The sequence below is a fragment of the Pieris napi genome, chromosome Z (assembly GCF_905475465.1).
Source record: "Pieris napi chromosome Z, ilPieNapi1.2, whole genome shotgun sequence".
Classification (NCBI taxonomy): Eukaryota; Metazoa; Arthropoda; class Insecta; order Lepidoptera; family Pieridae; genus Pieris; species Pieris napi.
The window spans coordinates 4183560-4198607 of record NC_062259.1 but is presented as its reverse complement, the minus strand read 5'-3'; the positions used below and the strand labels follow the sequence as shown (position 1 = coordinate 4198607).

At 32.1% G+C, this 15048-nt stretch overlaps 2 protein-coding genes across 3 annotated transcripts in view; one reads left to right on the top strand and one right to left on the bottom strand.

The window, feature by feature from the left end:
- LOC125062689 (protein SCAI) overlaps nt 1–13800 on the bottom strand; it is a 33849-nt gene extending 20049 nt beyond the window's left edge. Inside the window, exon 1 of one of the 2 annotated variants that reach the window (XM_047668763.1) lies at nt 13571–13800. The gene's annotated coding sequence lies outside the window, so the exon portion shown is untranslated. Of the gene's footprint in view, nt 1–13460; nt 13546–13570 lie in introns of those variants that run through there. The other variant, XM_047668765.1, reaches the window with a different exon arrangement.
- LOC125062690 (succinate dehydrogenase cytochrome b560 subunit, mitochondrial-like) lies at nt 5891–8016 on the top strand. The gene is made up of 3 exons (XM_047668766.1): nt 5891–6029; nt 6584–6828; nt 7664–8016. The coding sequence occupies exons 1-3, from the start codon at nt 5977–5979 to the stop codon at nt 7948–7950; spliced, it is 585 nt and encodes a 194-aa protein (XP_047524722.1). The 5' UTR covers nt 5891–5976; the 3' UTR covers nt 7951–8016.
- Nucleotides 13801–15048: the final 1248 nt, after the last annotated feature.

The window sequence follows — 15048 nt, the reverse complement described above, 5'->3', positions numbered from 1 at the left end:
AATGGACTCTGCAGAGTGCCTTTTTGTTAAGGCTTCTACGCTCTAGATATGTTCGACTAGTTAATAAGATTATAATATCATACTCATCACCTCATTTTTTGTACAGACCAGTAAAATATGTGGCTTATTCGTTAACGCAAAAACGATAAAACATTATATGATAGGTTCGTATGTGATGTAGTGACTCTTAAGTCTAAGATGTAACGTATTGTAAGACGGTCGAAGTCAGGGCTAAGCTGAGTTGCGGCTTCTATAGTTTTTGGTATGATTACAGTGAAGACTTTCATTTCAATCTTTGCAGCCAGATAAAACCGTATTTAAACATATGAACGTCACTTGAAACTGCAAGACATACATTTCAGAGTATAGTAGTACAGGAGAAAATTATTACAAATAAAAGTAGTTTTTTTATTCATAATACAAAAGTGCGAAATTTTATATATACCATTATTTATACGTATACATATGGAAAATTAATCAAATAGGCACTCATTTATTAAAAGCATTAATGCATGAGAAATTACCTCACTATACGGTTAATCTAAAAGTAACTAAATTGCAATATCCAGACTTTTCACAACAATCACCAACCACACCACCTCATACACAACGCAAACCAATAAGCAACCCAAAAACCTAAAATGGCCTAACCTAACCTAACCTAACCTAAAATGGCTGCCCACCACACAGGGAATCTTAGTATGGAAGCTGATACACTTTATTTTACCTAAATATAATTTTATTGTATAAAATAAAGTGTTTACTTTCTTTATTTCTTTGTTAATAAGACAAGTCAAAATACGTCAGTTTGTAGAAGAGTGAAATTTAATAGATTAATCTCTAAAAATCTCGATATTTAATCTCAAAAACCTTAACGCTACGGAAATAATGTTTAGAAAACCGCCGCTAGATGTCGCTTTAGAACTATTCACACGCACGGCTATGCCAAGTTACCAATCTTTGGACTACAGTTACAGTGCAAGGCATCGTCATAAATGTTATAATGTTATACACACTTAATTAATAAACCATTTTATTGCAAATGGTAGTAAAATTTACTTCCACTAAACATTTGTTAAAAAGATAGCTCTCATTGTCGTTAACAAAAGAGTAGTAATGAAAGAGTAGGTGCAACAATATGTCTAATTTAGGTCCTACGCATTATTAACGCTGGTTGGATTATCAGACCACTAGAACATAAATACAGTTCTTGTTCATCGAACGTGACGCAAATTTAAATTCACGCTTGTACCAAATAAACAATACACCAAATAATTGCGCAATAAACGCTGCCATAGGAGTAGCAACTCGATATGTCAAATATGCAAAATAGTTGTTTGGAATCAGATTAACATAATTATCGGTCTAAAATCACACCTCACCAAACCCTGTGTGTGACGCATATATAATTTTCCTAATCAATGATTTTCAAATGCATATATGTCTCACATAATTTACTAATTTATTATTCGTTTTAAATAGTAAATTATGGGTCATTATTATTTTATATCGTATGCTAGTTATAGATAGCTCACATTGATATTGTCTCATTGTATGACTTGAATGAACTCGTACAGTCTGTAAACAAGGCAGATGATTTATTCAAAAGATTACATGTTATTTTCCCATTAAATTTGAATGATCAATTTACAAACGATTATGTTTTATTATTTACCCATCTATGTTTTATATGTTTAATTAATTATTTACTATTCATACAATAATAGATAATGGAAGTGCAATTAATTTTCATATTGCCATCGGTGTTAATCGTTTACTAAATAATAATGTCAGGACAAAATTATAAATTTAAACAAATCACTTCACGTCTCGACTTTTTGTCTAGAAATTTACAGGGATGGCCGTCCTCCGACGCAAGTTACGTTCCCTTTCTCCTCCACTGTCATGCTAGAATTCTTGCTATAAATTCTTGTATACCTTGTATATGTATAGTGATAGTGGTTATGGATAAACACTATAAACACTGATTTGTTTAGATTTTATCTACCGATACTTATAATTTAGATCTCAATTAAATTAACAAAATTTTATTTACCCTAAACTGTTCATGTTGTATAAATGTTTTCGCAATTATTGAATCTTTAATTTTTTCGCTTGTTTTGACTCCATCATTTCCGCCCAGAAATGTCAGCATATTTTTTTATATGAACATTACTTTCTATATCGTATTTCTATTGTCTGGTTAGCTATTAAATACCTACCCTCTTTCCATCTAGTTCGCCGTGCTCGGCTTGGGTAAAACCCAATGACTAGCCCGTCGGGTGGTTCATATGGTAGAGCTTCTTACCTTAATGTAAGAAATTTTTATATTCACAGTTTTGTTTGACTTCGACTTCTTACTTCTAAACAATTAGATAGATGAATTATTAGGACAAAATAGTTCGTAATAGCAGGCAGCAGATTGCAAATTAAAAATTTTACGCGTTTTTTGGTTTTGTTTTTTCAAAAATTAAATAAGTTTTTATGGAACCTTGCTCGTATAGTTACAACACTACTTACTGAGAGAAAAGGATCTGCTTTGAATCGACTTAAAAAACCCCAAGGAATAAACTATTTCGACGTGTTTTTTTGTGTATATTAATATTATTTACGGTTTATAGATGAGTTGAACATACTAAGTGCTAAGTATGACTTCTCCTAGATCGAAAAATAAATGTAATAAGAGATTATTATATATTTATATATAATGGGATAATAATCCTTTGGGTTGGTAAAGACAACATATACAAAAATGTGAGATAATTCATGAGACATTTCGGATAATCCTAAAAACTTGCCACTTGCCTTAAAACCCTATTGTGAAGCAGATATTTTTTTTACTCCTCAATCACCATTGGTTGGTTGGTGTTATTTTTATTTACTTATTTATTTTATTTCCTTACAATCATATACATAGTCAAATCCTTACATTCACGACTGAACGCAACCGACAATATCAACGATGCTGAAAGCTTAAAAAGTCTAAGCTGTGTTTTCTTTCAGTCCAACCTCAGCAAGCTCCCATGCCCTGATGGCCTTCGCAGGTTAATAGATTGACTCTTCGCCGAACAGCGACATATTTGTGATGGAGGTAGTGTATTGTGATTTAAAAACGAATTTGATAAAGATTAATCTTGAATGCAAGCCTCGCGACATCTACTGAAAATAATATGTTAATATTTAGTTTTAATAAAACTTTTATAACATATGTAAATACAAAATTTACATAAATCGCCGTTCCGAATGCTTTTAAGCAATCGGAAGTAATGCTTTTAGTCAGAATGAATATATATGTTAGAATTCGAAAATTCTACACAAACTTTCCTGGAGGTTTATTTAGAGTTTATTAATACAGTAATGTAATTGTATTTAATGAACAATGAACTAAATTCACTATCCATTCTATTATCATCATATCCTATCTTGTACCTACGTTACATTAAAGCAACTAATATCAAAGTAATCATTTGACAGTCGTACCTACGATAGCCAATGGACAAAGTAGTCGGGTCATGTTTGGTCGTATTTTCACTAATAACAAGATGCTTTAGGATTTTCGTAGAGCCGTGAAAATTTGTTGGAAATCGGGTAGCTAAGACGTCCATTGTTTAGTACGAAGATTGGAAACAGTACGCTTATTTCAGATTAAGATTGAATATTAATAACAAGAATTTGTCGTATTTTGCTCCCTTAAAATATACTAAGCAAAAAGTTTAACTCTTTACAAATAAACGGCACAAAACTTACAACTTAGTCGTATCACAAACTCGAGTAATGAAGCTATATTAAATTTTAATATAAACTCATGATGTAAAATTATATTCTAAACAGTTCATTAATTAAATGTATGAAAGAGCTTCAGTTTTAGCTTCGTTTTTGTACTTATTTAGGTATGCTTTGAGCTGGACTCAAAGAGGAAGTAGTGCACGTCTTTCGTGTTCTGAAGAGTAATGAAATGTCTTAGATATCTGGACGGAAGTTTCTTAAGGCCTTTCATTAAGTAGCCGGCAGCATCACATTTGCCAACGGCATACATTGCAAGACTTTATTTTAGAGTTTGTACGAATAATGTTGCTTAGTTTTGTTTAGTAATCTTTATTTGCGAAATACGATGGATAACGTTTTTTAAGACACATCGATGTTGAAATAGAAATTGTGAAATAGAACTTAATCCCTTGTATTTTAATTAAACAATAATTTATTTAATTCTTAACACATAGAGAGTATTTACAATAGCACAACATTTACAAATCTTAACCTACCCTAATAATAATAATTAAAAACGGATAAATAGAACACTAAAACAAATTATAAGAGTTTGGCACCTTTAATGCTGGCAGCATTTAAACGAGGAAAGCACCAGCTCTGGGGTCACCGGTGCTCTCTACCAGACGTCAACTTAAATCCTTGCTATGATTATATTCATGCCTAAAGAGTATACAGTTTAAAAGATGAAAAACTAAATTTGTATGAAAACTTTTCGACACAAACTGTCATTTCTATACAAATTTAGTTTTTGACTTTCTACATACACTACTGTTAAGGCATCTTGCCTAAGGCCCCAGATGGATATGTTTCAGAATATTAACTGAAATGTGTTGTGAAATGTCAAAAAATGTACGCCGCCATATTATAATACGCTTTTAAGTCGATTGCATATTAAACTATACCCCGATGATTGAAAGCGTTCCAGACTTACTATGGGAGTTATGCATTGAAGTTATTAATTTTAATTAATTTTTGATATTGTACCGCGTGTAAACAGGGTGAGAACAGTAGGTACTCCAAGTGGGGCACAATTTGCTTTTATAGTGGCAAGCGATGGCCTGAAGTGAAGTACCGTCTTTTCTTGCTATACACCAAGCTTCTTTCGCTAATTTAGCCTTTCCCTCCGGTAGAGTAATAATGATTTGCTGTGTATTTGATGACATTAAAGTAAACAAAAAATACGCGTTTAATTCATTTTAAATTTCAATATAATATGTTTAATAACCCTTTTCTTAAATTTCTTTTATCTCAAAACCCAGTACTACCTACGTGGAACGACATAACTTTGGTAAACATCCGTAATTAATTAAATTTACGGACAAAGCTTGCGTTGATTTAATTATGCAGCCAGATGAAGTTAGTAACTGTGTATGAAATTCAGCCATCAGGTATTTTTGATATCAAAGTTATTTCTCCTGCAACATTTACCATTATGTAGTACCGTGACCTATGGAACTCCACAAATTTAAATTTATTTATTACGTAATCTTTTTTTTATAGAACAGGTGGCAAACGGGCAGGAGGCTCATCTGATGTTAAGTGATACCGCCGCCCACTGACTCTCTCAATGCCAGAGGGGTCGCGAGTCCGTTGCCGGATTTAAAACTTTTAATCTGCAGTTTAAGTTTGGAATATTGGAGGGTTCTTTTGTTAGTTCTTAGTGATCGTGTTTAAGCATTCGTCATATGTTAGGTATTTTTAATCGACTTGCAAATGCAATATTTAATGAGGATACAATTTATTCGGAAGTAAAAGGATTATTAAACGAAATCAACAAATATTTATTTTTGACTTGGCATCGATTTCCAAGAAATAGTATACTTATTAACATTTAATTCCTTTAGATAACCTAGGCCAATAAATGAAAGTTAGTGCATTTAAAAAGAAAATTAATATATTTTTTTTAATGTTCAAACCTGGCGTTTAAGCTTCAGAGAAATAAATCATGTAACATTAAACGAGAAAAATATGACTAACGTTCCTTAATCACAAGGAATTTTAGCCGTCCCGGGTTGTATTATATATTCTTCCCCTCTATATCCAGATTTGGACAGAGCTAATGATCATTCACTCTGAGGTATAATTGGATTGGGTAGAAAGGTTTTAATAAGATTTTTATTATGAAAAAGAATGTCAATTTTGACAAAAATGTCAATTTTAAATTTTACGAATGTTCAGTAAATATTTAATTCAATCATATATTACAAAATGCTGTCCATTCCTTTGAGAGGCCTTTTCAAGCCAAAATATACTTTTGAAGGGTAAATATATATTTTGCGATATTTCATACGAAGCTGAAATTCGTAGAGTAGGTTTATTCTTGTCATATTTTTAATCCGCATAGAATCAATTTTGTTATTGCAATTTCGCAATGTAATTTCCATAGCAAATAATATCTTATGATGTTATTTCAAAGGATGCTCGGTGAACCTATATATGTTTACCTCAGTAGTTTGTATTCTTTCCGTTGTGTACGTATGGAATATTTTCTATTAGCTATAAGTCGGAAAAATGTAAGCTTAAAAATTTAAAAAAATTAAAATTTAAATTGCATTTTCCATTGACTGGCGTTATAATAATTTAGAATAATGATGTTTGTGTGAATTCTGATAGAACATTTATAAAAATATTTGGTAAATATTCCGTATTGCGGCACCAGCAATTTTGAGGCTGATTTTTTTTATGACTTCATGAGTTCTCAGCACCATAACTAGTGTTGTTATGATGGCTTTTCCCGACACTTTAATCCCTTTGAAATACGCTACACGAATTAAAAGCCTAGATGTGCCGTATTTGAGACATAAATGATTCACAGATTCATGAAACTTGGCATGGTACGCGTGATGAGCGGACCGTGTGATTGTTCTCCCGACAAAGGAAAGTCACAAGGCGATGGCGGGTCTAAATCAAAATATCAAATTACCTATAAGCCGTACCAAATTCCAGAATTTAAACCTCATGATAAGAAAAATATGGACTTAAATAGGCCTATGTCACCTCACGTATTCATTTATGCACCTACAGAGCCTGCGATGACATCGATCGTTGAAAGGATTACAGGTATATGTTATGTGCAGACTACTACGATTATTGTGTGGGTGGTAAGATAACGTATTGTAATTATTCTTCGTCTACATTTGGTATGCCTATGATATGATAAATGCGAAAGTTGTGTCTATTTTTTCATTCAATATATTTACTCTGCGACTTCAAGTGCCTAGACAGAAAAATCTGTCGAATTACACCGTTTTCATTTAAATTTCTTATACTTTGTTTATCTTAACATATGCCTCGTTTCCCCATAGCGTAAACAATATTATATTTGTCCTAAATATAAACAAAACACAATCTTGAAATTAATGTATTTCTAAGCAACAAAGAAATTGAAACATTGTCTTAAGTTTTGGAGGCATCTAATCTCAACAGCACGAAGTTTATTGTTCAAAATGTGTTCTCGTAGGTACAAGGTTCAAGATTAGACTTATAAAGCTACAACTTTAATCTATATTATATTATTAAAAAAATATGTAGGAATATTAATATGACACGGATTTTTGATACACAACGACAGATTACGAACACACAATTTTATAAAATACCTATTAATACGAATCAATATACGTATACATTGAAAACATATTTTCAATATAATTTTCTATGATAATGACAAAACAACCCGAGTTAATTATCATACAAAAAATATATATATTTAACCATACCACACATATATACGTCCCTACATTATCCGAACTACCTAGTGATTAAATTCAAACATTTGAATCTGTGACATTTCCATAATAACACACCATTACAATTCTAGTTTTACACCTAGGTAGTCCGTAATGTACATCAAAAGTGAACTACGTCACCCGAAATCATTTATATTCTTTTTCAGGTATGATCTTGACATTTTACGCCCTTGTACTATCTTGTGGTACTCTATTTCTTTCCAACGGCGTCGAAACTTATGTCTCTATGATTCAAAGCCTTGATTTGTCCAGACCTATGATATTTCTTATAAAACTCACACTTGGAGCTCCATTCGCCTTTCACTATTTCAATGGCATAAGGTTTTGTATGTGGAATGCGTGCAAAATGCTTTCCATGAAAGAAGTTGAAGCATCAGCAAAGAAGGTGTATATTGGTACAGCTGTTTTATCAGTTCTGTTTGCGCTTTTTTAACGAAGACATTTTTATGTTCTCACTGTACGCACGAATTGTTACAATAAAAGTTTCTTAGATATCTCAGCTGGATATTAATTAGTCAGGGATAATCTGGTATTTTAATGATGAAATAGTGTTTGAAATTGGATTTAAGTTTATTTATTATAATATATATATATATATACTAGTGGACCCGACAGACGGTGTCCTGCATGATATTTCAAGCAATTAGTAAAGCAAAGTATGAAAGTACCGACTGCAGCGCCATCTGGCGGGCTGATTTGGGCTTGATTTTGAATCTAAACCATTCCCAGATCCCCTTGAACACACACAAAAAATTTCATGAAAATCGGTCCAGTCGTTTGAGAGAAGTTCAGTGACATACACACTCACAGAAGAATTATACATATAAAGATAACTTTTCTGTTTATAAATTATTTGATGGATGTTTTGTTGGAACATTTATTTCTTAAAAACAAAACACCCACTCTTAGCGAATATATAAAGGATCATTCCGATTTAAAGATGTTTTATAGAACATTTATCGCTAATGGAACTAACATTGGATGAAGTGAATGGATTCCGCCTACATAGATTTATTTTTTTAAAATAAATCTAATAGCGACTTTCAAATGTAAACAATTCCATATTATTTATAGATAAAAGAAACAATTTATTTGCATTTACATCTCATTTAATACCCGTACTCTGTAACTTTCAATTAAGACCGCCGTTTTTGTATGCAATTTCAATGTAGTTCTCTAAAAGTCCGTTGCTCTGATGTCGCAACCTTGGGATCACGTACAAAATCCCTTTGCACTAGGGTAGTCCGTTCTTGGTATAATATCTTAAATATTAGCTTTTGCTAAAATTAAAATTAATAAATATTTTTAACAACCTTTTTTCTTATATTGCAATTAATAAAATAAAAAAACTTTTGAAACTACAGACAATAATACTATAATTTTCCGCCAAAAAAAACTCCCAAACTACTAGCAATAGAATACTAGAGATAGAATAATAGAGTGTACTAATTCTTAAAAAGCCGGCTTCACACTTGCGAGCCGTCTGGCAATGTGAGTGTGCATGGGCTTCGGTATCACTTAACATTTTCCGCCCGTTTTCCCCTTGTTATATGAAAACATAATAACATAGTACCTGAACCAAATTACGAATAATACGATCTTGTTGAATTCAGTTAAAGTGCAATGAAATAGCTAAGTCTCACATGTAATAGTCTTGCGGTATTGAGGGAGCGCAAGACGCGCGTAATTGGTGCTTCACTTCGTAAACTACTACAAATTGAGACCTCTTTAGGTCGAGTGTGGCAATCCCAGTTTTACCCCTCATTATCTACTTATATTTACTTATCTATATTTCCGGATTATATAACCTACTTCTAAAAGACCTTATAAGATGAAGTGTGATTGCAAAGTCCCTCTCTTAGCCCTCTAGCTGGTTGTATCCCATCATACATTTATTTTGAACTCGCTCCGTTATTATTAGAGAGTATTTAATTTCTCGTGTGGCCCAAATCATGGATACATTCCAATTAGTTCTAACAAGTGCATTATACGATGCCGTTATCGTTTTTACATTTGAGAACCTTTGGCCACACGCAAAAAAAAACGAAATTATATCAGCTGAAAAAACTCAAGTTATGCGCAGGAGTGAGGGAAACTGGACTGAACTGGTTTTCAAGCTAGCGACCACACAAATAACACGGCGGGCGGTGTGGTCGCTCTCACTTCTTCGGCACTCGCACCAGATATAGACGTTACTTACAGATATTATTGTTCGATTAGTAGATCTGTTGTTTATAAATTATTGGATATAATGTGGTTAATTTCAGGTAATCTTATTTGTTATATTTGATTATTGTTAACTATACAATAATTACATACAATCTTTTTAATCAATCAAAGTATGTACGATTACCATTACTACCTTTGCACTTTTGCAATCTTATAAGTAATTCATAGATCTCTTTACTAAAAATTTGGTGCCACGGTGGAACTCGTACTCATAAATAACGTGATAATATTTTATATTTTCCATTATATAAATAGAGGATGCAATAAAAAATTAAAGTGAGAAAATGAAATTAATCATGATTTTCGAAAAACAACTGCACGAGTAAATAGCTCAATAAATTGAATTTGGATTACTAACAAAGGAGGAGATATTTGAGGTCGAACCGGCCAGTCAAAGGCAAAACCTCAATATTATAATATATAACATCATAATATATTTAGCACTCTACGTACAGCTTAATTAATACAGCTTTGTTGTAGTCCGTTTACGTCGTTTCTGACAGTTTGTAAAAGCCGTCAATTTAACTAGAAATACAAAGAACACACCTGCACACTATTTTTCGTTACTTTTTGATATCAAAATAAAAAACACGCTTGGACGTCACTCGTCACGTCACGTGGACATTGTTACTCACAAAGGATTTTGGTAGCAACAAGAATTTTAACATGCTTTGTGTTTTGGCTTTGTTTTAATACTACTCTATTGTCGTAAAGTAATATACAATATAGATTTTAATAAATTATTATATGGTTCTTGGATATTCTTAGATTTTTCAGTGTGTTGAATAGAAAAAAAATAAAATGAAAATAAAAAAAAATTAAATATGTTTATAATGGAATTTAAGATACAGGTATCACTTATTCCACTTCATTAAACTTTAAAAGGCAAAGAAGACAGAGGGTGTAGGCCGAGAGAAAAAGGCGGCGTAAAAAACTAAAAGTAAACACAATGTTTTCAATTATTATTTGCATTTTAATTAATTGCTATAGCCGCTAGTCCACCCTATCAGAGAGTTAGCAATTAATCAAAATGCAAATACATCTTGAAAACATTGTGTTTACCTGTAAGAGAAAAAATATAATCCATTATAATATAAAATGTCATCACACATCTAAAAAAAAAAAGAAAAACAATCCAAATTCAAATGCATTATATGTGGACAGCACCACGACCTTCCAACACCCGGTACTCTTTTAAAATAGCAAATCATCAAACAACATATATTTTAAAACAAATATCGTAAATACAGCCTTGCGATTCTGTAACTCACTTTTCGAACTCACACAGCGGTTTTCGCAGCGGCGGTCGCGCTCAAATCAGTCGTGAAGCAGTCATTTTATGATTTGGCATTCTATTATTATTTGTGTGAGTTCAAAAAGTGAGCTACAGAATCGCAAGGCTGGAGTGATTCTTGTTCTAGTGGGTTCAGTCCTGACTGCCTATAAATTGTTTTCTACTTCTAACTTTTGATGTAATTCTCTGTTGGGTGGGTGGCATTAATTATATCTATATTTTCGACGGTATGATGATAGGGTCTTTTAATAATAAAAATTCGATTTGATTAGCGGTTCGCGAATCTGGTGATACCCATGTCTATGTGTCATTTGTGGTTTTGGTGATGGTGTTTTTGAAGTCAATAAGTAGTTTGCCTTACTCGCTTCTCTTACCGTGTCCGCATTAACCCAAAACCAACTTTTCAGCTGGAGTCGCTCGCCCTATTTGTGTATTAACCCACCACACCCACCACAATTGTTTATGGCAGAGTGTTTACTATTGCATTATTGAAGCTAGCATAAAAAAAATATCAATATCTTCTTGGCTTGATTTCACTGTGGGGCATAGACTTGAAATATTTTAATCTTATAATTATCTTAAATTATACTCAAAGAACATTTGGAGTTTTGCTACTCTGTCTGATATAACCTCAAAATCTAAAATATTTGATTTAAACTTCTTTTTCATCATAAATATACCCCATTTATTCCACTTTTGTTTCGTGTGTATAAAACGATGTAGTCTTTGTGTTCAACAATGTGTGTTCCCTCTTTTCTAATATCAGAGAGGCCCAGAATATCCCAATATATGTTTCCAGAAATATGTTTCAAGTCCTCTTGACGGCCTTTGCCTACGAGCGACCTTACATTCATTGTAAAAATATGTGTGTGTTGAATATGGCGAGTGGGTTTTTTTATTTTTTGGGCGGAGGGTGGTCTACTGACCCCAAAGACCAGCCGTATTGAGGGAGATTATTTTTACTATACTATTTGTTTTCTTGAAGTTGTTGAGTTTCAGCGGAGTACAGATAAATACGGAAATAAAATCAACTTGTCTATGGAAAATTACTCGCTATTAGTAGTTTAGATAATCGCGAATCCGTATAACAGAGGACTGGTTGGGTTAATACTGATATAATTGAACCCTACTCTACTAATGTTCACAAGCTATTTGGTTCAAATTCAGTCTGTGGGCTGGAGAATTTCTTTCTAAATATATAAAGAAAAAGTCGCCATAAGTTCTAACGATTTCTTACCTTTTTTAAATTTTGTTATACCCATTTTAACAGTTTTAAAATATATAAATACAGTTTTAATAACCGAATTCAAGAAATAGACAAAACATTATCAGGCTATTAAATTTATGCTATTACATAGATTGTGAATCAAAATGGCGGATGTTTATGATTTGCGATTAATACGTGCAGAATTAAATATTAAGTATATGTAATATGTATACTACTATATAGCAATTGATATGATGGGGAATCTGTTGAAATGAAATTGTGTTAGTTATGATGTCTACGATGTGGTAGTATTTGTATGAAGATTTTTAAACAAATCACTTGCTTCAATCATCAACTTGATATCAAATCGCTAAATTTCTCTTAGGAGATGTTTGACTGGTAAGGGTTTATATTTTGTAATAATTCCAGTTCGTATAGTAGATGAGACTGGTCGTTTATCGAGTCAGCTATAACTATATAATATAACTCGTATGAACGTAGAGCCTGACGCGATGCATTGGTCTTTATACATTTGAGAAATTTACGACTAAATATAGTTAATGCAGATAGAAAATATGTTTACCCTTTTCCACCAACATTAAATTCAAGTCCTTTATTAATTTTGTGTATTAAAAACTTTGAGCTAAATTAAAAATATAGAAATTTTGATTTAATTTGTTTCAATTTTATATACTATTTCCGCTAATTGTAGCTTTCTAAAGATTATATGAGATTATTCAAAGAGATTTCATATTCAATACGTTTATGTGGGTTGGCAACAAGGCTGGCAATATAAAGTGTGTATTAATCGATAGTTCACCAGATATGGCAATAATAATTTACAATCAGCTATCCAAAAATGTTCAATATATTAAATATGATTTGGAATATTATCAAAAAAATATTTAAAACACTTTAAAAACCTGATATTTGTTCACGATTCAAGAGATTTGATTATATTTGCAGTGTTCTTATCAAATAAAACACTAAATGAAATGAAATTTCCAGTTACGCTTGCACTAACATCAAAGTCAAATTTCCGCGAATTCACACAATCATTGCGTGGGAATATTATAGACCGTATAGTGTACTTTTATAGTATATTTTTATTATTTAAATTATCATATATTATTTATGTTTCATCCAGGAATTCATTGCATGAATGAATGTCCCACACACATATAATATATAGGATACATCAAGATCCGCTAACCTCAAAAGCTGGTTGTCCAACGTCAACTTGCGAACGACAAATTCAATGAAAATGCCGCAATGCCGTAATTCCGTCCTTTTGATGTTTTGAAAAAAAAGCGTAACACATACCTCATCATCCACTGTATAGCATCCAATTGGGAAACACTTAACGCACTGATATTTACAACCACTAGCAATTGTAAGCCGGCTTTTACTATACTATCGACGCGGAAGCAATAATAAAGTTTAGGACAGTATGGATTCCATGAATTCACCAAGTAACGAATTGTATTCCAAACATTCTGATGCTGAAATGGTTTAAGTATGTCTATGATTTAGGTCGATTAGGTTATACACGATATATTTTTAGCAAAGAAAACGCATGCGCTAGTATCGACCCTTTTTGTTGTATTTCTCAATGGGTGACGTCACTTTTTGGGGAACGAACCCTTAGACTTCGTAGTACGCATTGGATGTGTGGAATTCATCGACTAGAACACTGGAATGCAATACGCTCTAATGTTATAAATCATCTAATCAAATCAAATAAGAATGGGTAAAGAGTATTACGACGTATTAATAATAGAAACGTTTAATATATCAAACTGTGTATACTGAGCTACATATTTTTACAAAAATGACCTCATATTTATAAAGTCAAAATGTATAAATAACAATAACTGGTGAAACCCGGGCATCTTCTATATGTCACTACAAGATGGCGTTCAAACCCACAGCTGTAAGGCTTCTGAAAACAAAATCGATATTGTAGTCTCATTTTACTGGAATTAGACACAATAAACCTTGTATTTATGTACCTCCTACATCCCATGTTCCACAATTTAGCGAGTAATAACATATAAACGTTACAACTATGTCATTAAAACAAGTATCTACTGAAATCGGTGTAACCACGTCAAAGCTTATAACCAAATTAGTTATTAATCTAAATATTTTAATCAAAACAAATTCATATTAATACAAATTTATAACTAGAGTTGTAGTCTCACTGACCAAGTTAAGTAAAGAATTCGAATATGAAGTATTACTAGCTTAAACTTAAGATTGTGATGGATATAACTCGTTATCAGTAACCTTGTTAATAAACATTTAACATTAACAGTTTTCATACATTGCAAAGCAATAGGCATATTGAACTGTCTAGTAACATTATTAATGAAGACATGTTTTGGAATTCTATCACCAATTTTGGTTGTCTTTGGATTGAGATATGGATTATCCAAGAGACTTGCCTTTTCCAATACTACTGTCACTGGACCAGGTAGCGGTCTATATAGCGGTATTGAAAAAGTCAAGTCATTGGAAAAATCATGCAATAAATGATCACTAAAATGCTCAGCTCAGCATTACCCCATTTTCTAACATCAAAAATATCATTGACACAAATAGTTACATTAAACAGCAACAAGATTGGAAGTAAATTAAAAAGAAAATAGGATAACATTCGCGATGTTTAAGAAAAATCTTGTACGTATTCCTATTTCCCGCGAGATTTATCGACTTTTACCGTCTAACTTCCGACAACAAAGAAAATGCGCGAAAGACTTTAAGAGGTTTCATATAAATACAATTATTTGCACTAACAA